This window comes from Dermacentor variabilis, chromosome 7 (genome assembly GCF_050947875.1).
Source record: "Dermacentor variabilis isolate Ectoservices chromosome 7, ASM5094787v1, whole genome shotgun sequence".
NCBI lineage: Eukaryota > Metazoa > Arthropoda > Arachnida > Ixodida > Ixodidae > Dermacentor > Dermacentor variabilis.
The window spans coordinates 117704154-117729749 of NC_134574.1; the positions used below are offsets into that span (position 1 = coordinate 117704154).

General features: G+C 44.0%; 1 protein-coding gene across 1 annotated transcript in view; it reads left to right on the forward strand.

Annotated features, from left to right (window-relative positions):
- Positions 1-25596, forward strand: part of Polr2B (RNA polymerase II subunit RpII140) — a 179240-nt gene that overhangs the window by 137097 nt on the left and 16547 nt on the right. The window contains exons 3-8 of the mRNA XM_075699122.1: positions 5331-5554; positions 7237-7349; positions 14151-14370; positions 17570-17728; positions 18553-18914; positions 21286-22608. Coding sequence (XP_075555237.1) covers positions 5331-5554; positions 7237-7349; positions 14151-14370; positions 17570-17728; positions 18553-18914; positions 21286-22608 — 2401 coding nt within the window. The remainder of the gene's footprint in view (positions 1-5330; positions 5555-7236; positions 7350-14150; positions 14371-17569; positions 17729-18552; positions 18915-21285; positions 22609-25596) is intronic.

The following is a 25596-nucleotide window of genomic DNA, read 5'->3' on the forward strand; positions in this document are numbered from 1 at the left end:
GCACTTACTCTCTCTTTTCTACTTCATATGAGTCTGTGATTGACGCATTGCATGCACAGGATGCACTAAATGGCCAGAGACGATATTTAATATGTTGAAAAAGGTTTAAAACTAGGGCACTTGTGCTAATCGCCTGGTCAGATTTTTGCCGGATGAAGAGGTGTAGTTGTGGCTAACATGGATAGGATGATGTTTTAGAGTGTAATAATGCAGCTGGCGTAAAAAAGCACACAGTGCTGCAATAATTGGCATGAAAAGCTCCTTCCAGCTCTGTGGAAGCTACTGGTGCCTCGGACAGTGTGGAAGGCGAACACATAGAAATGTTTCTGTCCACATTTTGTTGCCTGCTACCGGCGTCCATAGTGTAATAAGTCTCCGCAGCGTTCATTGTTGCGCAACAATACGTAAATGTGGCCTGGTAATGGACATATTAATTATATTCACCTTGTGCATCTTGGTTCCCATACCTCGCAGCCTTGGCTATGCAAAATACCGCTTATGAGATAGAACATACTCCACTGAAAGCATTCTTTTTTTAAGCGATACACCGCCCATGTCGGAGCTCCGAAACAGCTGTATGACCAGGCTGTCGGTGTGAACACGCAGCTGGACGCCGGTGTCTGTGATAAGTCACAACAAATGTGTCGGCGCTGTAACTATAGGTGATGCTTACTTGAACGCAGGGACTTCGTTTCATGTGCAGTACACTTTTTCTCAGCAGTTCCTTGAGGTTTGCTTAGCCAACAAGAGGGGCAAACGCCCTTCTGAATATGCTCACCCATGTCGCTTGGTCTGCTAGGCATCTAGTTAGCATTTACACGTCACCGTCATCGCATACCGTACACAAGGGTAGTGTAAAATGAAATGAAGAGTTAAGCTTCGCAAACGCATCATCAGCTCAAAGGCTGTGGTGCCATCTGCTAGGTTAAAATAAAGCCCCTTTTATATTTCAATATTGTCTGTACAGTCCTAACAGTGTCGAAACAAAGATCTTATCTCAATAACAATCACAAAACACACCTAATGTCCTGCCCTCAGCATGAGGTGAGATTAAGCAATGGCTGATTTCACTGTCATTAGTTCTTGCTGTCAGAGTGGAGCATAAGTAACAAGCATGAATATGGATCAAAGTGGGCACATGTTAGGGAGCATGTGGGACGCCATGGCTAGTGGTGTAAAGTACAACGTGCACAATGTTGACAGACAGCACAGATTTTGCTTCCTTATATACCTTATACTAGAAACTAAACGAAAGCTTATTCTTTGTGTGAAATAATGCTTATATGAAATAAGTGCCTATAGTTGATGTGAAAGTCATCATCATCAGCAGCAGCAGCCTGGTTACGCCCACTGCAGGGCAAAGGCCTCTCCCATACTTCTCCAACTACCCCGGTCATGTACTAATTGTGGCCATGTTGTCCCTGCAAACTTCTTAATCTCATCCGCCCACCTAACTTTCTGCCGCCCTCTGCTACGCTTCCCTTTCTTTGGAAGCCATTCCATAACACTCAATGACCATCGGTTATCTTCCCTCCTCATTACGTGTCCTGCCCACGCCCCCATTTCTTTTTCTTGATTTCAACTAAGACATCATTAACTCGCGTTTGTTCCCTCACCCAATCTGCCCTTTTCTTATCCCTTAACGTTACACCTAGCATTCTTCTTTCCATAGCTCGTTGTGTCCTCCTCAATTTAAGTAGAACCCTTTTCATAAGCCTCCAGGTTTCTGCCCCGTATGTGAGTACTGGTATGACACAGCTGTTATAAACCTTTCTCTTGAGGGATAATGGCAATCTGCTGTTCATGATCTGAGAATGCCTGCCAAACGCACCCCAGCCCATTCTTATTCTTCTGATTATTTCAGTCTCATGATCCGGATCCGCAGTCACTACCTGTCCTAAGTAGATGTATTCCCTTACCACTGCCAGTGCCTCACTACCTATCGTAAACTGCTGTTCTCTTCCGAGACTGTTAAACATTACTTTAGTTTTCTTCAGATTAATTTTTAGACCCACCTTTTGGCTTTGCCTCTCCAGGTCAGTGAGCATGCATTGCAGTTGGTCCCCTGAGTTACTAAGCAAGGCAATATCATCAGCGAATCGCAAGTTACTAAGGTATTATCCATTAACTCTTATCCCCAATTCTTCCCAATCCAGGTCTCTGAATACCTCCTGTAAACACGCTGTGAATAGCATTGGAGAGATCGTATCTCCCTGCCTGACGCCTTTCTTTATTGGGATTTTGTTGCTTTCTTTGTGGAGGACTACGGTGGCTGTGGAGCCGCTATAGATATCTTCCAGTATTTTTACATATGGCCCATCTACACCCTGATTCCGTAATGCCTCCATGACTGCTGAGGTTTCTACAGAATCAAACGCTCTCTCGTAATCAATGAAAGCTATATATATAAGGGTTGGTTATATTCCGCACATTTCTCTATCACCTGATTTATAGTGTGAATATGATCTATTGTTGAGTAGCCTTTACGGAATCCTGCCTGGTCCCTTGCTTGACGGAAGTCTAAGGTGTTCCTGATTCTATTTGCAATTACCTTAGTAAATAGTTTGTAGGCGACGGACAGTAAGCTGATCGGTCTATAATTTTTAAAGTCCTTGGCGTCCCCTTTCTTATGGATTAGGATTATGTTAGCGTTTTTCCAAAATTCCGATACGCTCGAAGTAATGAGGCATTGCGTATACAGGGTGGCCAGTTTCTCTAGAACAATCTGCCCACCATCCTTCAACAAATCTGCTGTTACCTGATCCTCCCCAGCTGCCTTCCCCCTTCGCATAGCTCCCAAGGCTTTCTTTACTTCTTCCGGCGTACTTGGGGGATGTCAAATTCCTCTAGACTATTCTCTCTTCCATTATCGTCGTGGGTGCCACTGGTACTGTATAGATCTCTATAAAACTCCTCAGCCACTTGAACTATCTCATACATATTACTAATGATATTGCCGGCTTTGTCTCTTAACGCATACATCTGATTCTTGCCAATTCCTAGTTTCTTCTTCGCTATTTTTAGGCTTCCTCCCTTCCTGAGAGCCTGTTCAATTCTATCCATATTATACTTCCTTATGTCAGCTGTCTTACGCTTGTTGATTAACTTCGAAAGTTCTGCCAGTTCTATTCTAGCTGTAGGGTTAGAGGCCTTCATACATTGACGTTTCTTGATCAGATCTTTCATCTCCTGCGATAGCTTACTGGTATCCTGTCTAACGGAGTTACCACCAACTTCTATTGCATACTCCTTAATGATTCCCACAAGACTGTCCTTCATTGCTTCAACACTAAGGTCTTCTTCCTGAGTTAAAGCCGAATACCTGTTCTGTAGCTTGATCTGGAATTCGTCTATTTTCCCTCTTACCGCTAACTCATTTATCGGCTTCTTATATACCAGTTTCTTCCGTTCCCTCCTCAGGTCTAGGCTAATTCGAGTTCTTACCATCCTATGGTCACTGCAGCGCACCTTGCTGAGCACGTCAACATCTTGTATGATACCAGGGTTAGCGCAGAGTATGAAGTATACTTCATTTCTAGTCTCGCCGTTCGTCTCCTCCATGTCCACTTTCGGCTATCCCGCTTGCGGAAGAAGGCATTCATTATCCGCATATTATTCTGTTCCGCAAACTCTACTAATAACTATCCCCTGCTATTCCTAGTTCCTATGCCATATTCCCCCACTGCCTTGTCTCCAGCCTGCTTCTTGCCTACCTTGGCATTGAAGTCGCCCATCAGTATGGTGTATTTTGTTTTGACTTTACCCATCGCCGATTCCACGTCTTCATAGAAGCTTTTGACTTCCTGGTCATCATGACTGGATGTAGGGGCGTAGACCTGAATAACCTTCATTTTGTACCTCTTATTGAGTTTCATAACAAGACTTGCCACCCTCTCGTTAATGCGATAGAATTGCTGTATGTTACCAGCTATATTCTTATTAATCAGGAATCCGACTCCTAGTTCTCGTTTCTCCGCTAAGCCCCGGTAGCACAGGACGTGCCCGCTTTTTAGCACTGTATATGCTTCTTTTGGCCTCCTAACTTCACTGAGCCCTATTATATCCCATTTACTGCCCTCTAATTCCTCCAATAGCACTGCTAGACTCGCCTCACTAGATAACGTTCTAGCGTGAAACGTTGCCAGGTTCATATTCCAATGGCGGCCTGTCCTAACAACTAACAACTTAGTAACAATTAGTAACTAACAAGTATTCCTATTTTTCTGTATGGCTTGATTAGTTTTGAACTTTCTTGGGGGCGCTTCCGTACAGTGAGAGAGAGGGTGTTGGAAGAGGAAAGGAGGAGGGGGGCTACCTTGGCAACTTGCTTTATATAGGGACCTTATGCTTCGAAGCCAGCCAGCAACGTTTAACGGCAGTTGCTGGGATCGAGATCAAATGTGTCTAGGCACTTTTGGCCACACAGACATGCATGCTTTGCTCTTTCACCGCCTGTTGGAGCAGGCGCTTACGCATCGGCTTCATCTTTCCACTGCTACTTGCTTCTGCAGCAGTTTTGCTTTCGTGCAGAGCAAAGCACTGCGAGCCAATACCGCGGTTAGTTTCAAGTGCCTTCTCACTGACGCTCAGCTAATCGTCCACTTCTGCAGGAGATGAAAGAGCAAGGCTTGTCTGTAAGTTTAGCCAAATGTGCCCAGACGCACCTTATCTCGATCCCTGCTACTAGCATTAAACATCGCTGGCCGGCTTCGGAGCACCCTGGCGACCGCTATTGCCGCGTTGTACACAAGGATGACGTGCACTGCACGTAACCAGTGAGGCCCGGGAGGTCAGAGACGAGCTCCTGCCTAGAGCTGCTGACAGCCCGCTGCATCATGACGTCAGTGCGCCTCCCTCATCGCAAACCATGGCGAGTAGAGCGCAGCTGCTGACAGCCGGTTGCAAGTGGGAAGGGGGTGAGGCGTAGAAACGGCAGAACAGATGAATGTGCCGGCGCATTCCTCAATCTCCGCTGCGCTAAATTTTGAAGAAACTGTCGTGAGTGGAGCACTACTGCTGACAACCGGTTGCGAGTGGGAAGGGGGTGAGGTGTAGGGATGGCGGAACAGGCGAATGTGTTGGAACATTCCTCAGTCCCCACTGTGCTCAATTTTTAGTAAGTCTAACAGCTTTTGTTTCATGTATGTGTTTGAATGTGTGCAAATAGAGCATGCATGAATGAATGTGCCAACCTGTGGTTAGCCACATTATTTTTGTCTTATTCATGGATAGAAGATCTCACTTTAAAACCATTGTAAGGAGCTAATATTAAAGATATACATATTTTTGGCTAAACTTATGTAACTCGGATCTTGTGTTTTCTTTCCCAGATGGCTTTGGCGAGGATGAATCGGAAGAGATCACACCTGACTTGTGGCAGGAAGCTTGCTGGATTGTCATCAGTGCCTACTTTGATGAAAAAGGCCTGGTGCGACAGCAGCTGGATTCGTTTGATGAGTTCATCCAGATGTCGGTCCAGCGCATTGTGGAGGACACACCACAGATCGACCTGCAAGCTGAAGCGCAGCACACTTCTGGCGAAATAGAGAATCCGGTAATACATTGCTTGTGGTCATAGTCCCAGCTTTAATGGGGGACATGTGAAAATCAACTTCCTTATTTCTTCATGGATTTTGATGAAAATTGCCACAAATGTTTAGAATTTCTTCCTGATGCTTCCATAAAAGTTTCAGAGTGGTACCTTAAGAACATTGTATTTAATTTTACTAAGCAGAAGTTTTCACCCTCGAACTTTCTGGAAGACCTGGGGGGCTTAAAAGGACAGACAACTGCTTTAAAGGCTTGTTGCTAAAAATTTTGGGCACTCCTATGTATTAAACAAAAATTCTTCTAAGGCCATTTTGGGCACAGGTAACCAGTCTTTCCATAACACAGGCAATAATAAACATGGATATAACAATTTATTGGGTAAAATGAAGATGTTTTCCTGTTGAATGCAACTTCATCATATTAGACTTAGTCCTTGCTCTAGATGGCCCTACAGTCAACTGCCATGTTAGCATGTTCTGTGCACTAGAAGCTAAGCCAGGCAATAGCACTCATGATGAAGTTAGGTTACAGGTGCTCTAGCATACATTGCTACGCACAATGCAAACCTGCAAACATCGGTTTGTCACCGCTGTTTGTACCTGGCCACACTAGCATGCTGAGGAACACCTTTTATACACATCGCAGGCACAAGGCGCCATGGGCGCCTTGTGCCTTTGATCACACTTTCCATATCCCATTACACTCGAAATGAAAGCAATTGCCCACTTCCATTGTGTGGGTGAGTTGTGTGGTGACCATTATTCACACTGCTGCACTTTGTTCCTTGCACACGTCAAACAGAAGGACCCAAAAAAGAAAGGAAAAAAACAAACTGATGTAGCAATAACTGCCCCACTTATTTTCTCCGCGGAGACTTCTGCGACATTTTTACTTTTGCAACAGTAGTGCCGCCTTGAGTGTCTATGGAACCTCCAGCATAATTTGCTAGACAACCATGATCCAGTTAAAAGGCTGCATCCTGTGCCTCCCAGTGTTCTTTTCTTAGTTTTTTAATCTGTTGACAGTAATGCTGTATCAGAAGTACCTGTGAAAGAGCAAAGATGGCATCTACAACAACAGAAATTGCTGAATGACATGCTGGCAGCAGTGCTCCAAGTGAGGGCTTAAGTTAAGCCTTCATTCACCACTGTGGTTGCTGCACTGTTAAAAGTTTTCTTCACTATCAATAATGCTGCTCCTTTGCATAGGGTTTCCAAAAACATGGGAAAAAAGGCCACTGAAAGAAATCTTATCACTTAGTTTTTCAGCAGGTGGAGATTGATGACCTGTGTGCACACATGCTGAGAAAATTAGTTCACATGTCTGAAATCGTATTGGAGGCACCCTTGACAACTGTACGTCTTGTGTGCATTGGCATTGACATTTTGCCATTGTATGCATGATGAAACTTCTCCTCATTAATTCATATGCTGGGTTTTCCCTGAAGATGCTGTCTGAGCTGCCAGAAGTAGATCTTTGTATTCTCTATGGAAAGATAATGGCATTAATAATGGTTTCGTCTTTGTGCAGATCACAACAAAATTTGATTATGCTAAAGAAGCTGATGCATATGAATGGCAAATTTTTAAAATTTTTTATTCTTATAACTAGATCACATTGTGCATGGCAGTTTTGAAGACCTGTTTGAGCTTATTTCAAGCTGTGCCTACGTTTCTTGCTTGGCAGCCTCGCTATCTATTGAAGTTTGAGCAAATCTACCTTTCCAAGCCAACTCACTGGGAAAAGGATGGAGCACCTAGTCCCATGATGCCAAATGAGGCCCGGCTGCGCAACCTAACGTGAGTAACACTCCTTAAATTACTAATGTGAGCTTTGCGATACTGCAATTAACATGTATGCAAGTCTCTAAGATCGCAAAACGGCCTAATGTATTGATTATTTGATATTGCAGAAAATATATTGATGTAACATCTCATTGAAATATCTACCTATTGCTGACCATCTTTTCTGATTGTCACAGTATATCACTTCCGTTATGACATTGAGGACACATGAAACCACTGAGCTTCGATTATTTGAGCTTGGTGCACCATGCACACACATTGCAATGTATCAAATTTGTGCTGGCATCGGAGCATTGTCACACTTTAGTGCAAAGTGCAATGGCAGATCTGCCTGTTCTTCTTTTTTTTTTTTTTTTTTTTTGCTTCATGGCTACTATGCAGTCCACGACTGATAATTCAGACTCCACGGGAAACGTAAATATGTCCGAACTATCAGATGTCCGAAAAAACGAATGTATCCCAAAAAAGACTTTTTTTTTTTACATTTAAAGGGGAATGCAATCTTAAAAACCGAAAATCACGAAAAAAAAAAAGATTTTTTGGAACTTCTTGTTTTGGCATCTGTAATGCCTTGTTTATAGTGCATCAACACGATTTGCTCCGAAACGCACCCTAAGTGTCAGAAAAAAAATTCGGTGGCGCGGATGGTGAGAAATGACCTCAAAATCACACAGAAACACCAGAGTTCACGGAGCTATTTCTCATCTTTCCCGCCGTTGAGTGCCGCCATCTTGGTATCGTTCGAAAGCTCAAAGTTCCGCCTTTCAGTTCCCCACATCCTCGCCGACAATGGCTGCATAGAAAAAGCACAAACATAAAACAATCAGGGGCCGATCTGACGAAGCTCACGATGCACGCGGCCCTCTTATTGGCTCAGTGCACCAACGCGCTGCTAGGCACCTTCTGATTGGCTGTTGCTATGGCAACTAAACCTAGCAGACGAGCTTTTCTGCTAGGCCTGGCAGTGGGTCGCTTCAAAAACTGCTGATATTCATGCTCCTGGTGTTGATTGGTCTTCTATGAAAGTAAGCGGACACGAAGTAGCTATCGGGCAGGAGTTGGTCCACATTTCACTGTCCTGTCGCTTGCACCAGATCGTTCAGGATTTCACTCTGCAAACTTCAGTCCTTGATCTTGTCTTTCTTACTACATCTTTTTTTTTTAATGCCAGTTACGAATGCGATGTTATTGATGGAATATCTGACCACAATGCTATGTTCATTGCACTTCCAGGCATTGTCCCTAAATCCTGCTATATATATCCCACATTTCCGGACTTTAACCGCGCTGACGATTTGGCAATTACAGATGCCCTATGCGATTCTATCCATGAGTTACCACTAGTGATACTAATACCTTGACAAGTTTCTTCAAAAATCTTATCAGTAAGTGTATCAACCTTTTTATTCCTTTAAAAACAAAGAAAACAAACACGAAATTCCTTGGATGACTAGGGACCTTTTGCATTTATAACGTCGTGTGGCCAGATTATGTGGATTGAAACGCTCTGGTGACTCAGCAAAACTCACGCAATTCCATATCATTAAAAAGGAATTCTGTTCTGAAATGGTTGCTACAAAATAATTTTATTACAAGGTAACCTTGCCGAAATTAATGACGGCTCCCCGTAAACTTGGGAAAGCCATCCTACCACCTGGGTCATCCTCGGACACGTTAATTAACAATGTTGCAGTTTCTGATTTGCAGACAATAGCTTCTTCCTTTAACACCTACTTACACTCTGTCTTTACGACTGACAACTCTGTAAACCCTGTTTTTGATTCCGAACCATACCCTCCAGTCAACGATATATCAATCTCTCCTGAGGGTGTATACTCAGCTTAATCCTAAACGTAGACACCAAGAAGTTGTGTGGTCCTGACAGTATCCCGACTGTTTTTCTCGTTCGATACCCCCTTTGCTGTAGCTGATATCTAACAATTATCTTTAACAAATCTCTCTCAAACGCCACCCTTCCTCTCTCGTGAAAACTTGCTTCAATTCTGCCCTTATTAAGCCGGGTAACGTTCAATTGTTATCTAACTATAGGACAATCTCCTTAACAGCACACTCATGTAAATTACTCGAACACATTATCTTTAAACATATCAGGCAATTTCTTGAAACTGACAAAATTTTATGCACTTTCCAGCATGGCTTTAAAAGTGGCCTTAGCACTATAACACAACTGACAGAATTTGTTCATGATATCAGCAGCTCTTTAGACCTTGGTGACCAGATTCATGCTATATTTATAGACTTTGAAAAGGCCTTCGGCACTGTCTCACACCCTAAACTTATGCACAAGATGTTCGCTATACTAAAAAATGCATCTTTGGTTGGCTGGATATCGGACTTTCTTTACCAGCATTCGCAATATGTATGTTTCAACTCTACTAACTCATCCTTGATGCCTGTTTCATCAGGGGTTCCCCAAGGCTGAGTATCGGGTCCTCTTTTATTCCTGCTTCATATTAATGATCTCCTCCTACGCACCTTAGTTAAGGTATGCCTTTCTGCAGATGATTGTGTTTTGTATCATACAATTAAATCTGCTACTGATCATATTGTCCTTAACAATTATTTTGCTGACTTCTGTAGCTAATCCAAAACATTGCAAATGAATATCAACTTTTCCAAAACTGTCTCCATGTCTTTTACACAACGCTCATGCCCTTCCTTCTTTGCCTGTGCCTTTAACAATATTACTCTAAATAGGGTCTTTGAATTCAAATATTAGGTATCCTGCTAACACACAATTTGTCATGGTTGAAACACTTTGATGTCACCTGTAACTAAGGCCCTTAAAAGACTAGATTACTTACATCGTACGCTGCATCTTGCTCCTCAAGAAACTGAGCTTCTTGCATATAAAACCCTCATTCGCCCCATCCTTGAATATGGCTACGTTGTATGGAACCCATACGAACACTGTGACGTCAAAAAACTAGAATCGGTGCAAAAAAAGGCAGTGCGTTTTGTTTGTAGAAGATATGACAAGGAATTTTCACTGTCTAGCTCTCTTTCCCTACTTGGTCTTCCTCCTCTTGCAGGGCGTCGCAAATTTGAATGCCTAAAATTCCTTCACACGTCAATCAATTTTCCTCGCCTCTCCTCTCTAGATAACTATTTGACTTTTTCCCAACCCTCATGTACGAGGAGGGTTTGGAATATCTCAACCTTTTTTGCTTACTCTGATTCCTTGAAGAACAGTTTTTTTCCATCAACAATTGAAGTCTGGAATTCATTACCGGGCAACATCCGTTCACTACCACTGAAACAATTCACGCAAGCTTGTTTATAAATGTTGGTATGTTTGTTCTTCATCCGACTTCTGAAATAGCCTCATTGAGGCTGTGGTATGTATAAATAAATAAAATAAATAAATAAAAGACATGCATTCATTTTTTTCTGACGTTTTCGCGGCCCCTAGGAAGCCTGAAAAATCGGATGTTGGCTCTGCAAATGACCAAGAGAATGCTTCAAATGGTCCGTGAGGCAAACGCGTGGCGGAGGGAACACGAGAACAGAAAGTACCTATGCACTGAGGAATGAACTGAAAAGGAAGCGTGCCGCCACCTCTTTGAAGGAGCTTGATCTCAAGAAACAAAGTGTTGGATCACGCTGAGACGCAGGTGTCTCTCATTCAAACCAAAATAAACTCTTTAAAGCAATCAAACGCAACACTGAGGTGTTGTTTGCGGGCTGAGTGTATGTCGGTACAGTTGGGGTTGACTTTCTAGCTGCCGAGAGAAAAATCTAACATGTGACAATGTTCGGGCCTCATACCAGTGAGCTTGCTATCAGTTGATAGAAATAGCTCATATTCGAAAATATTTGCTTCTCTATGCATCTCTTTTTTTTGTATTTGAAAATGTTCGACTCGATTTGCAACGGGCGTTACTATGTTTTTCGAAGATATTTTATTGGCTGTACATTTTACTGAACTGCCCGTTGTATTTTGTTTTTGAATAAAATAAACACTATTCCTTGCTATTCAAACTGGATTAAGTCATCTTTTAATGTTTTACGTGCATGTCAGCCCATCTCGGCATAAAACAAAGTTCTTTGTCACTCGCGAATTTTGCAAAGACACTCAGGGAAAACCTGGGAAACTCAGGGAATTTGGAAATGTCAACTTTGTAGACACCCTGGGTTTGGTGCATACTTCCCTGTGCAACCATCACATTGTAACCCTGGTATTGAAGTTGAGTGGCAAGGATACCACAGAACATTGGTTTTCATGAATTCTGTGCTCCAAAAGCTTTTATAGTAACTTTGTGCACAAAAGCTTTGCAGTTGTGACATAAGAGAAGAAGGGTTTAACCTGGTTTTCAGTTATTAAAACTAGAAGGCTGCAGTCTTTATGTTACACTAATTTTCCTTCTACCTCCTTGGCTTCTTTCTATATTTAGCATTCTTGAGTCACGTGGCAATTGGTAAGAATTTAGATCTTTGGCATAGTACAGTCGACTCCCATTAATATGAAGTTCACGGGGACCGCAAAAAACTTCGAATTAAACGAACATCCGATTAAGCACAAAACACAAAAAACAGCACTTTATTTGTGGCGAAATCGAGTATTTTCTCTAAGAAAAATAGTCGGTCATCTTGCTTTGCTTCTTCTTGCTGAATCGCGCTGCTGAAAGCAAGTTCTGCAGGCTGTAGATGTGGTGGAATGCTTCTTCCGCGTTACCTTCAGCGGCAAAAAAGCGTTCTGCAAGAGCAAGGCCTGCAGCTACATCGGCAGCCTTGGGTTGCGGCTCGCCTTCAACGTCATCGTCGCTTTCCTGGGTCGCTTCCTGGGGCCGAATAATCCCTACAATTTCGCTATCCGTCAGCGCACCGCATGTTTCGACCGCCTTGTCTACAGCGACGTAATCTTCAAAATTGATGTCCCCAAGAGCATCACCAAAATCAGTGCCGTCAAGCTCGCTTGTTGACGCTTCCTCCGCTGAAATTTCAGAGGCATCCTCCGAAGAAGCTGCCACAAAACCGCAAGCCCTGAAGCAGTTTGCGATTGTTTCTTGCTTCACACGATCCCATGCTCGCGCTAACATGTGGATGGCACTAAGCAGGCTCACCTCGTACTTTGTGGAGCTATCCATACGCAAAATCATGCGCTCGAGGAGGTGCCGCCTGTACAGGACTTTAACATTCTTGATGATGCCTTGGTCCATTGGCTGCAAAACAGCCGTTGTGTTTGCAGGCAAAAATGCGAGGCGTATTGCACTCAAGGCTGGCACATTCATGTGAGCACTGCAGTGATCGACAAGGAACAACACCTTGCGGTTCGAAGCAGCAAACTTGCGGTCCAATTTGCTTATCCAGCTCTTGAAGATTTCGGCCGTCATCCACGCTTTTTTCGTTCGCCTCATAGTCCACAGGCAGCGTCTTCACGCCTTTAAAACATCTCGGCTTCGCGGCTTTCCCGATAACAAGTAACCGACATCGTTCCGTGCCAGTCATGTTTGCCGCGATCAGCACTGACACTCTCTCCTTGCTGCGTTTGCCCCCAGCAAAGTCGTCGTCCTTGAATGTCAGGGTCTTCTCTGGTAGAAGCCAATAGAAGAGTGCAGTCTCATCTGCATTGAAGATGTCTTCCGGCCTGTATTCGGTGAGATATTCACGCAGCTTTCCGTCCTTCCACGTGGCGCATGTTTCCTGGTTAACGGACGCCTTTTCACCACACACGCTCTTGAAAACCAGGTCATGGCGATCTTTAAAGCGCGTCAGCCATCCATCTGACGAAACAGTCATCGATCCCCAACATTGCTGCAAGCGTTCGGGCTTTCATCGCAACGATGTCTCCGCTGAGAGGAAGTTTGTTGCTCCTGGCCTCCCTAATCCAAACTAGCAGAGCCTTCTCCAACTCTGGGTAAGCGCCGGTGCGCATTCGCTTCCGAGAAGTCTCGAACTTGTCGTTCTCAAATGCATCCATTATTGTGCGCTTGTTCTTGATGTAGTTAGAGAGCGTGTTAGGCTTGATCCCGTACTTCCGCGCTATGTCTTGTTTGGCGGCACCTCCCTTCTCAACTTCCTTCAAAACCTCGACTTTCGTTGCCAGGTCGAGCGTGCGATAAGAGCCACGGTTTGCCATGGCTATAAACTGCGCGACTAGGTACAGTCATTTCCGAATCACTCGTGGAACAACGTAGCCTACGAGCTTCCCGCACAAAGGCGCTCGACTAACACACGCCTCGACATACGCTGCGCACGCTGCAAGACTAATCTCGCACAATCTTGCCACTGCCACTATGCAGCGCTGCGTGCACCTATGGCACCCGCGTGGCCTCCGGCGGGAGCAGCTTCGCCTCCCGCCGGAGTTGATCGCGGAGGCCACAGCAGCCGTAGCAATGAATAATCGCGCCGCTCCAAGAAAGATGGCGTTGCGGGCAGCTGCGGTGGCGATGACAGCAACGCGGAGCACGGAACTGTTGCAACACTTGAAAAATTGCACATTCTACCAAAGAATGACGGTCACCTCGAGGATCCCGGCTGAAAATTAACTTCCAAGTAAACAGTATTACTGGATGAGGACTTCGAATTATCGAGCGATTTCTTCTATAGGATTACATGCAAAACTGACGGGACCAGCACTTCACTTCTAATTAACCGAAAATTCCAATTAAGCGGCTTCGAATTATCGGGAGTCGACTGTAGTGGGCAAGTTGTAAATGGTTTCTGGACAAAGCATGACTTTGCTCAGGGGTCAGCGTAACAGTTTGTCTCAGTTTGGCACGATGGCTTCATTCTTGTCACTTTTCCTAAGTAGAAGAGGCCTCTTTCTTGCAGGTACTCGGCACCACTTTATGTGGACATTACCAAAACAGTGCTCAAAGAAAATGAGGAAGCTGTGGAGACGCAGCACCAGAAGACCTTCATTGGCAAGATTCCAATAATGCTTCGCTCCACATACTGCCTCCTTAACAACCTGACGGACCGTGACTTAAGTGAACTAAATGAGTGCCCACTGGATCCTGGGGGCTACTTCATCATCAATGGCTCCGAGAAGGTAAGCACTGTGGTCGTGAATGATAATTGCGAATTTTTTTCTCCGAAGCTTGCGTGAAAGGCGCTATGGCAAATGTTGATGCTGTCTTGCATTTTTGAGCGGACACATTGTGCAAGAAAGCTAAGTTTTAAAGTGGTTGCTAAATATTGAAACGGGCTCGTATATAGGGATCGGACCCCATGCCAAGTTTTATTCCTATTGATCTTCAGGGAAGTTATAGCTAGGAGTGTGCGAATTGTAGTTACTTTCAAGCCTGAGTGGAATAAGAATTGAATATCAGGATAGACCGCTTATAGTGTAAGTTGCCAGAGTCGCGAATATCCGCATTATAACCAAAACACCATTTTTTCAAAGGCCTGGCACACTTGAAAAACATGTAGGCCAAGCAGCTGCACACATCTGAGAATCGAAGAATGCGACCTGGATGTTTGCGTCTGTTAAATTTATGAATGTTAAAAAGTTGATGTCGGGACTCCTGGTCTTCGCATGAGGCAAAGTAAAACAGAAGAAAAAATAAAAGGCAACATAGGGTAAAGTCAGCCGCTGACCAAATTCTCAGACCTGCTTGATTATTTGAAATTCCCCTGGCGACCGAAATTTTAGCTGCCATACAGTATCTGGTTCCATTTCTCGAACTGATTTGCTTGCGTGCAATGTCAAAAACATGGCAATTGGGTCGGCGGCGCGCGGGATGTCCACGCCGTTCGCCGACCCGCTGGGGAAGAGACAGCCCGTCCTCCCCTGCGCCCTCAAGTAACCCTGCCGTAAGGCGGCGTTAGCAACGCAACACTCGCGCCATGTCTCGCACTGCGCCGCAACCACATCGACCGCCGCGGGCATCACGCAGGCCACGCGGCGAAGCCGGATTACAGGATACGCGCCATGCGGGAAAAACATATCAGAGGACGCGCGAGAGTCGCGTATCCCCTCAGGGTAGGCATATACATGGAGTTCTATGGGAGGGCAAACATGAGTTGGAAAAGGCTGCGTTTTTCTGCGCTATAAGCGCTCGTGTTTTAAGTGGTTTAATGTGTAGTATTATAGTAGGAGCAAATAGAAAGGAATAAAAGATCAGATACTTTTGAAATATTTTTTTTAATGATGAACAGCCTTTCCATTATTATTTTAGAATTATGCTTACGTCTAGTATAGTGTAGACTGTTTTTAACGTAAGTTTATGAAATTTTCAATATTCACAGTATAAACTAAAATACAATTTTTCAAAGCCTGCACACATGCCATGGGCATCTGACAATAGAAGCATGCAGTCAGGACATTTGGAACCAAGGCATTTGCATCCATCAAAGTTTGTCCATGTTGTAAGGCTACCTGTCATGAATGCCTTAGGACCAGCATTTGCAGCCGGTCTTTCTATGAAGCTGACAAAATAAACCAAGACAAATGCAAAACAGGAAAGGCTTTTTCGCCGAAACTGCCACTGTCAATAAAAAAAAGTCCTCTTTCTCTGGCGTTGCCTCTCAAAGAGATACCAAAGAGTGTTATGTTACATTATGTTATAAACAATGCTTCTGCAGTAGCAAAATGTCAACTCTCACATTCACAAGCTTGGTAAGCCACATGGGTGGCAAGGCCGTCCTGATGTTCTTGTGCCAGCTCAATGTGTTGTCATAGATTTTTACAGCAAATACTTGGGTTCAGTACATTGCTTCTTAATAAGAAATGCAGTCAACATACATTACTTCGACCTTAACGGGTCCGACAGTATGTATTTGATTATCCGATGGGTCAAATTAGAAGAAGAGGCAGAAATAATGCCCGAACACGTTGCTGTTGTATGTGGCACTATTTACCCAATTCTTATGCTGTCCCAAATCTATGTGCACCCAGTTATTTATGGTTTCTTAGTGGAAAACAATATACACCCTTATCTAATGTGTTCCTTACTATAACAAAAAGCATCACGGAGGCAGAGTGCTTGACCAAACTGGAATGGGCAGCTTCGCTTTTGTGTTTCCTGCAAAGTTCCGATTGTGGGAGAAAGAACCCTAGGGGACAGCTCTTTGCATCATTAATGCAAAGCTGAACTGTGCCCATCACTCTTTATTGCGGGCCTCTGTCGAGTGAGAGCAACACGTTCATCATTTGTGTCACAGCGCATGAGTGCTTGGCATGTTCATTTTCATTTTGGCACCGAGCAAGATTCGTGGTTTCATCGACACCTAGTTGAACAAACGTTCTGCATGAACTTTCTTAGCGGTATGAACGAACGGTGCAGGTCTTAAAATGCAGCGTGTCTGTCATTGTTTTGAAGGGAGCCTTGCAATGAAAATTTGTAGCAATTGCTCTTATAAACGCTGGAGCATCAAAGCATTTTGTGTTAGTTTCCTCATGGTATGGGGAGAACAGTACAGTTAACATGGAAGTGATTTTTTTTCAAGCAACCCTCTTTTCATGCTGTTACTGAACAATGAAATACCAGGTTGGTTTTGTAGATGGGCATCAAAATAGGGTTTAAGACATTGGGCTTTGTTAGCATAAGCAGTTCAACACGGCACTGACAGTTCTCATTCAGATTGCCACTGGCTTTCCTCCCTGTGCTTTTGCATGAAATCTGTGCAAGCTATTGATGCCTGTCAGAAAGATTTCTGGGACTGGCTACTAGGTTCATGTGCAGTCTGGTCATGCAAAACGCAAATTCCAAAATTACTGCTTGAAATTTCGGGGCATAAAACTGCAGCCAAGTCTTTCCTTGTCATTGCATGACCAAAACCATGCACTGGGATGATGTGGTGTGCGTTTTGGCAGCCATTAATTATTGTCTTCGCAGACGAAGTTGCCAAGGTTGTGTCGCTATTGGAGGTACAGAGCTTGTAGGAATTGCAGAAGCAGTGTCAGGGGAGTGAAACTTTGCAGACACTGGTGGCATAGGTAAATATGGTGTACATAAGAGTGCCGTGGCATGTTTTTCTGCTCATCATTTGTAATTTTACTTCTTTAGTGCAGTGAAGCAGCCTCGCTAGTCAACCAAGGCTTTGCTGACACTATTCTATCAACCACTGCTCATTGCACTTCAAAGTGTTAGCCTTCCACCACATCACAAAGGCCGTGAAATCACCCTTTGCATTGGTAGTGAACTCGCACGCTTATTATACGTAATAAATGTGTCAAGAAAATTGCATTCACTTGAAGCTGCAGTGCTTGCACATTTTTTTACCTCGTGGTCATTTGTCTTTTGCAGGTGCTGATAGCACAGGAGAAGATGGCAACCAACACAGTGTACGTATTTCAGATGAAAGATTCCAAATATGCCTACAAGGCTGAGTGCCGCTCATGCCTTGAGCACTCATCCCGACCGACCAGCACCCTCTGGGTCAACATGCTGGCCAGGGGAGGCCAGGTAAGAACAGCATGGCATGCCACAAGTTCATACAGCTACATTTTATACGTTATTAAGTGCTGTTACTGCTCAAAGAGGACAGAAAAGTTTGTTGTCGACTTGAGGTCATTTGCAGAAATATTTAATGGTAAATTTTATTAATCAGTTATTTCGTCTTCCTTAGTAGTCTCCCCCTTTCACACCAACCCAACTATTGAGCCATTGTACTGTCACCTCCCGATGAAAAATTTTGGAATAATCGTGTTGAAGTGTTGTGATGATTTTGCCACCTGGGCACCTAAATTCAAGAAATAGTCATCACTGAACATTTCTTAGTTCAATTTATATCAATAGGTGTTCTACCATTGATGTTTACCATCTTTTTATGCAATGAATGTGGGCAGTTTGGAATGCCTGTCTCTTGCAAAAGGAAGATCCTTCCTCGTTGTAAATATTTATCTTATTCTTTCACCCTTCACATTCCAATCTTACGTAAATACACAGGAAGTCAAAGGCAAGAGTATTATTAACATGCCATGCCATTTCATCCAGATTTATTACATTTAGTTCACTGTAACAAAGATTTCAGCTTTTTAAAGTCGGTAGGCTACAGCATTTTAATAGGTCATATAACATCCGTACCAGTTGGCAAGTTATAGCCTGAGATGCCATTAGTCCGATTGCCAGAGGCCTGAGTATGACGTGAGACACAAAATAAACTTTAAATACATGATCATATGCAAATTAAAAAGGATAAAAAGAAGGTCGGAACAATTGTAACGAATGCATGGCACCGAGTTCCCATGTTGTAATCACCTCAATGTTTGTGTTTTACATTTATGCAGGGAGTTCGCAAGAGCGCCATTGGCCAAAGGATCATAGCCATATTGCCCTACATCAAGCAAGAGATTCCCATAATGATAGTGTTTCGAGCACTTGGCTTTGTGGCCGATCGTGACATACTGGAACACATCATCTATGACTTTGAAGATCCCGAGATGATGGAAATGGTCAAGCCTTCCTTAGATGAAGCCTTCGTGATTCAGGAGCAAAACGTAGCTCTGAACTTCATCGGTTCGCGTGGAGCCCGCCCAGGTGTCACCAAGGAGAAGCGCATCAAATATTCCAAGGAAATCCTGCAGAAAGAAATGCTTCCCCACGTTGGTGTGAGCGACTTTTGTGAAACAAAAAAGGCTTACTACCTTGGGTGAGTTATCTGTTATTAAAAGTGCACTGCAGCTGTGTTTTGGTGAAAAAGTCCAGATATGAGATTTGCTTTGAATTAAAGGTGGGGCTGCCACTGGACTGGGCTGCTGTGTGGCAACACAAGTTTGATTGTGCATTAGCATTGTGGAGGGGCAAGATAGCTAGCTGCATGGCTGCAAGATGCAATTGCGAATCTTGGAAAGCTTATGAAGGAGTCAGTAATTCATCTATTGTATTAGGCATGGCTCATTGGCCCAAGTGGTAGAGGGTGTGTCAAGGAAAGGGAGAAAAAAAGATGTCCAGTAGACAAGATATGAAGGCGAAAGATTGGCCAGGTGACACCATCCCACTTGTCTTCGGGGTGTTTTCTGGCTACATTTCACCATCTAAATGTAATTTGGCTGAGCAAACCTTCATTTAATCCTGTCACATCTTTGAGCCCTGTACTTGATCCTACGATGTTGTCACAAGGTAGTAATGAGGCTCAGGCAGGAACACTAGCCGACGGACAGAATGGGAAGGGTAGAACTGTGTGCTAGGCGAAGTTGTACCTAGGAAGTAAAGCAACACTTGGTTTGTGATCATCAAACACTGCACCTGTCTAACTGCTATTTACGCATTCATCATTATGCATATCAGAGCAGCCAGTGACCACCGATCAGCTTAAGAACCTACTGCAGTGTCCATAGCGTGGGCACAATATGATGTGCCATTTCTCTATAGAAATGACAGCGCTTGTGAACTTCGATATGGCAAGTGGGTCTTGCACAAAAAACTGATAGCATGGCAACGACGATTTTGTAAAATTGGTTACTGGCAATAAGGCAAACAATGCATGCATGAAAATATCCAGCAAATTACATAAAGTGGTGAAAAAAAAAAGGAATGTTTAAACTAGGCATTATTTTAGAACCTTAGGTCGGTCATTGGCTGCCAGAGTAGAATCTATGTCCAGTTTGTTTCAAAAGGCAGTCACTGCTGCAAAGGCTGCCACTGATGGTAGTCCTTAGGCAACTGGTTGGATGTGCTTAATTTGTCAGACAACAAATACGGCATTTTCTCTTTCTTTTTTTCCTTTGTGTGTTCACATGGAATTCTAAAGTGATTAGTTTATGTGGAGTTCATAGCTGCTTCCAGGTGCAGTAGAAGTAGTTGAAGCTTATTTATGATCCGATACAAGCTTACACATATTGTTCTTGATTGAACCTGTAGCCGCAGAGGCTAGTACGAGTTATAAGGATAGACTAGTATGGGGCTCACAGCACACACACTGATACATTCAAAAACAACCTCTGGCAAAGGTTTCATTTCTGTTGACCTTTGCACTGCTACCACTGTGCATGGTTTCCCATGTCAAGAAATAGAATCTTGAAAGGTTGAGGACTACCTCTATGATGGCATGGGCAGAAACCATGCATACATGCTGTAAGAATGGCAAGATGAGTATACTTATAGACCACCCTGCTACATGTAGTTGTTAATGCTGACCTGCCACTACGGCTTAGCGACTATGGTTTTGCGCTGCTTAGCACGAGGTTGTGGGATCAAATCCCGGCTGCAGCGGCCGCAATTCAGTGGGGGCTAAATGCAAAACCCCCCATGTCCCATGCATTAGAGGCCCGTTGAAGATCCCCTGGTGATCAGAATTAATCTGGAGCCCTCCACTATGCCGTGCCTCATAATCAAGTCGTGGTTTTGGCACGTAAAACCCCAGAATTCAGTTTGTGCAGCTCATCCTGTGTGGAAAACAGTCAGCAGTTCCTAGAGCATATTTATGATCAGTTACGTAATGAGTAAAATGGGACTGCCACAAATTGCCATTAGGAAGTGACGGATACATGACAGTGCCTTGTGTAGTAAACAGCTAGTCCCAGCGCAGTACCATGTATGACACGCTGGCTGGTGGTGAACAATAACTTTATTGTTAGGACTGACACTGTTGATAGACTCGCGAAGAGGATTTGGGTGGAGGAGAGGGAACAATCTGGTCTGATAGTTGAGAAAGTAGGGCCGAGAGAGGAAGCACACGCAGCTTGCTTATCTCGTCAGCAAAGAAACAAATTCAACACCTTGTTTTTGTCGCTACTGTTTAGACAGCCTCCACAGTAATATGCGTTGTTGTATTTATTTTTGTGGCACTAATGATTCCTATTTTAAGGGTTTCATTGTAGTGCCAGGTGTGGCAGTTACGTTTATTCTAAAGAGCTGCATTTTGTTTTGTAATGTCTCTATTTCTTGACACTTAGTGGATATTTTTTATCACTCTTAAGTTTCAGTAAACTGGTTTGAACTGTATGTGTAACTGTGCTAGAGCAGTAACAGAATCGTTGCATTCATTTGCATGTATATTTTGTCTTTTTGTGTTTTTTCAGTTACATGGTTCACCGGCTGCTGCTTGCTGCTCTCGGGCGAAGAGAGCTAGATGACCGTGATCACTACGGCAACAAGCGTCTAGATTTGGCTGGTCCCCTAATGGCTTTCCTGTTTCGGGGTCTTTTCCGTAATCTCACCAAGGAGGTACGCATGTATGCTCAGAAGTTCATAGACCGTGGCAAGGACTTTAACCTTGAATTGGCTATCAAGACCCGTATCATAACTGATGGACTCCGCTACTCCCTGGCAACAGGAAACTGGGGTGACCAAAAGAAGGCACATCAAGCACGGGCAGGAGTGTCTCAGGTGCTCAATCGTCTAACCTATGCTTCAACGTTGTCACATCTTCGGCGCGTCAACTCTCCCATTGGTCGAGATGGCAAACTTGCCAAGCCCCGTCAACTCCATAACACACTGTGGGGTATGATCTGCCCTGCCGAAACACCAGAAGGCCATGCTGTTGGCCTGGTGAAGAATTTAGCTCTCATGTCCTATATTTCTGTAGGCTCACAGCCTTCACCCATCCTTGAGTTCTTGGAGGAATGGAGCATGGAGAACTTGGAAGAGATAGCACCCTCAGCCATTGCAGAAGCTACAAAAATCTTTGTCAATGGCTGCTGGGTGGGCATTCACAGGGACCCTGACCAGTTGATGAACACCCTCCGCAAGCTGCGCCGACAGATGGACATCATTGTCTCGGAAGTGTCAATGGTGCGAGACATTAGGGACCGAGAAATTCGGATCTACACAGATGCAGGTCGTATCTGCCGGCCTCTCCTCATTGTTGAAGACCAGAAACTTCTGCTCAAGCGACGCCACATTGACAACCTCAAGGATCGCGAATACAATAACTACAGTTGGCAAGACTTGGTGGCGAGTGGAGTGGTTGAGTACATTGACACACTTGAAGAAGAGACGGTCATGCTGTCTATGACACCTGATGACCTGCAGGACAAGGGACTTGCATATTGTTCCACCTACACGCATTGCGAAATCCACCCATCCATGATTCTTGGTGTGTGCGCCTCCATCATCCCTTTTCCTGACCACAACCAGTCACCACGTAACACCTACCAGTCTGCCATGGGGAAGCAAGCTATGGGCATCTACATCACAAACTTTCATGTGCGTATGGACACCCTTGCCCATGTGCTCTACTATCCCCACAAGCCACTGACCACAACGCGCTCAATGGAGTACCTTCGTTTCCGTGAGCTGCCGGCTGGCATCAACTCCATTGTGGCTATTATGTCGTACACGGGATACAACCAGGAGGATTCCATCATTGTCAATGCCTCGGCAGTCGACCGGGGATTTTTCAGGTAGGCCTGTCAGCGTTGTAGTACCATCACATTACTATGCATGGCTGATGTGTCAGCACATCAAACGCTTGCCAGTTCATTGTGTGCCAGACCTTTCTTTACTGCCTTCCTGCAAGCTGTACCTTAGGAAAACATTAAACTGTGCAAAGTTGAAGGCAGTAAAGTGCACAGCCCTGCATATTTCAGTGCCACTGGAGCCGTTGCCACTAGTTCAATGCTCATTTGGGAAACGGAGAGTGATCTGGTGTAATTTGCTTCTAAACATTTTGTATCATGTCAACATCATGACAGTCCTTGGTTTATGCTAACTTGGAGCATATAGAACCCGTCTGCCAAGGTTTCTAATGCAAGCATGCAAAACTTGGCTGAATGTCTATACTAATAGTTAACAAGTTAAGAATGCTTGAGAGGCTCCTCCCATAAAACGATACCCTTGCCTTGTGTGCTTGTATGAGTCTGGACAATATATTTCTTGCATATCACCTCAGTAGGCATGGAGAGGAGGTATTCCTGCAGCTTAGCGACAAACGTGCTTCAGTCATGCACCACTTCCATGAACAGCCAAGGTCAGCAGGTTTAGCTACAGAGGTGATTTCTCATAGTACTGGCTCTTCCCATTAAAGCATTTTAAAGATGAATATCTAGGTCATGTAGCACATACAGCAGGCATTACCAAGTCATGGCTGGCAGTTATACTGCTATCCTTGAAAAAGAAAGTGTACAGTCATGGCATTCTAGTGGTACGTTACTCGTCAGTGTAACGGCACTGACGGGCACTGTCACTGTCACTGTCACTGACTCGGCACTGTCTTTACTCAACAATGAAAAACGAAAACATGGATATGTTTTGCCACTTATGCAGTTGGCACCGTCAGTGCACAAATGGTCTGCATAGGTGGCGCGACGTCTGTGCTTTTGTTGTTCAGTAAAGTACTAACTTATGGTGCAGAAACTTGGAGGTTAACGAAAGAGCCCTCAATTTATTTAACGTGCATAATGTTTTTTTCATCGTTTGGTATGGATTTAATACCACCTAAGAAACACCAAAATATTGATTACATTTGAATTACCCCATCTGTACAAGATATGCCATCATGTCCTATATATAGGACACCAGGGCTTGGTGGTTGTAAAGAGTGATACAAAGTATTTCAAAATTGTGGGTTATCCTTGACTGTAGCACACATTTAAATGTAGAAAAACTTGCATGATGGCAATCTGACAATGGTTCTTGTTCGTGAAAGCCTTAAGAACATTCTTTGGTCTCATTATACACTGCTCATCATTGTAATTGAGTAGCTCCCATGTTACTTGACAGTCGCTTTGTCGGATGTATCTTTGTTATAGATGGCCAATTCTTTGTATACTATGCAGCAAAAGTGCTCCCCAAGCCTGCAAAAGCAAATTGTGTATCCTGCTTTTCATCGTCATCTTCTACCTCAAGTCGCAAAGTCGCAGTTCATAATCACGACGGTAGTGGTGGCGGTTTCCTCCGTAGCGATTGCAGCAAACAGTTGTTTCGTTTTGACTTGATGCAAAGCTGTCGAAGGTGGAGAGCACCAGCTACATCGTGATGGACGTGTGACCAGTTGGCGATCAGCTTGCTGGCGAAAAAATGATCGGAATGAACGCTGGGTAGTGCAAAGCTTGTCGCAAATGAAGGCATGTGCTGCGGCCATGCTGCGAAGGAAGTTGCGAGGCCTCGATCGCAGCTGCGAGAGCCAATCAGTCATGAGATGATGAGAATTGCAGCTTCCACACTGCTTTTGTGCAAAATAGCAAAAGTATTTGCTCATCCATTTACTAACAAATGCATGTTAACATTATTTAATAAGCATTTGCTTGTTGCTTTCTGGATACCCTTGAAAATGCGACATTTGGTTAATTCGGACCCAGACAGCTTTTCTTTCCCATGAAATCTGAATTAGTAAGGTTCTGCAGTGATATGTACTACTCGAACCATTCACTTTGAAATTATTCGACCAAATCACTATTCGCTTCGAACCTCAATTTCACTATTCGCCCACCCCTATATGTTTTGTCCTAGATGGCTAATTCTTCATCTACAGTGCAGCAGTTACTGCTCCCCAAGCCTGCAAATGCAAACTGTATATCCTTCTTTTCATTGTCATTGTCTTCTACCTCCAACACCCACACATCCTATAGCACAGCAAGCATATTTGGGTCCTTGATAAACAGACTTTTCACTATAGGAGTTTCCATGCCGCTGGGTACAGCAGCTCAGGCCAACTTATCACCTCTGAAGTAATAGAACAAGAAATTGGAAGCTGTCACAAGCAACAGCGCCCTCATTATACATTCAACACATGCAGGGCACTTCACAACCACTGAGCCCTGGTGTCTTATATTTAGGGCATGTAGATCGTGGTGTGCTGTGGGCTATACGCAAATGAGAGGCAAAACTTCCTGTTATAAGTACACCCCGAAGCATATCAGGAACAACAAATAAAGTAATAATCGCTACCGAGACAGTAGGTATTGAGCAAAATATTGCCAAAAGACATAAATGCTGCTGCAGTCATCTTTCTTGCCTTCCACCATTTTGTTTTCACCACTAAGGCTTTCTGAGGAAGACAAGGATGAAGAAACTGTCACCTGTGCTGGCGGAGGTGTATGGAGAATAGCTCGTATTCTTTCTTGAGTTTGCTGACTATTTGCGTCACGATTTAGAACAATTGTTCTTTGTGTCCTTTTTATAGGACATCAGGGCCAAGAGGGTTAAGGACCATGCAATGAGTCATGGAATGAAAAATTATGGGCGTAATGTTAAGAGACAGGAAGACAGCGATATGGATTAAAGAATGAACATGGGTAGTCAGTTTTCTAGTTGACATTAAGTGGAAGAAAGTGTAGCTAAGCAATTCATGTAATGTGTAGGACAAATAACCGGTGGTCTATTAGTTACACAATGGGTGCCAAGGGTAGGCAGTCAAGGACGGCAGAGAATTAGCAGTGTTATATATTACT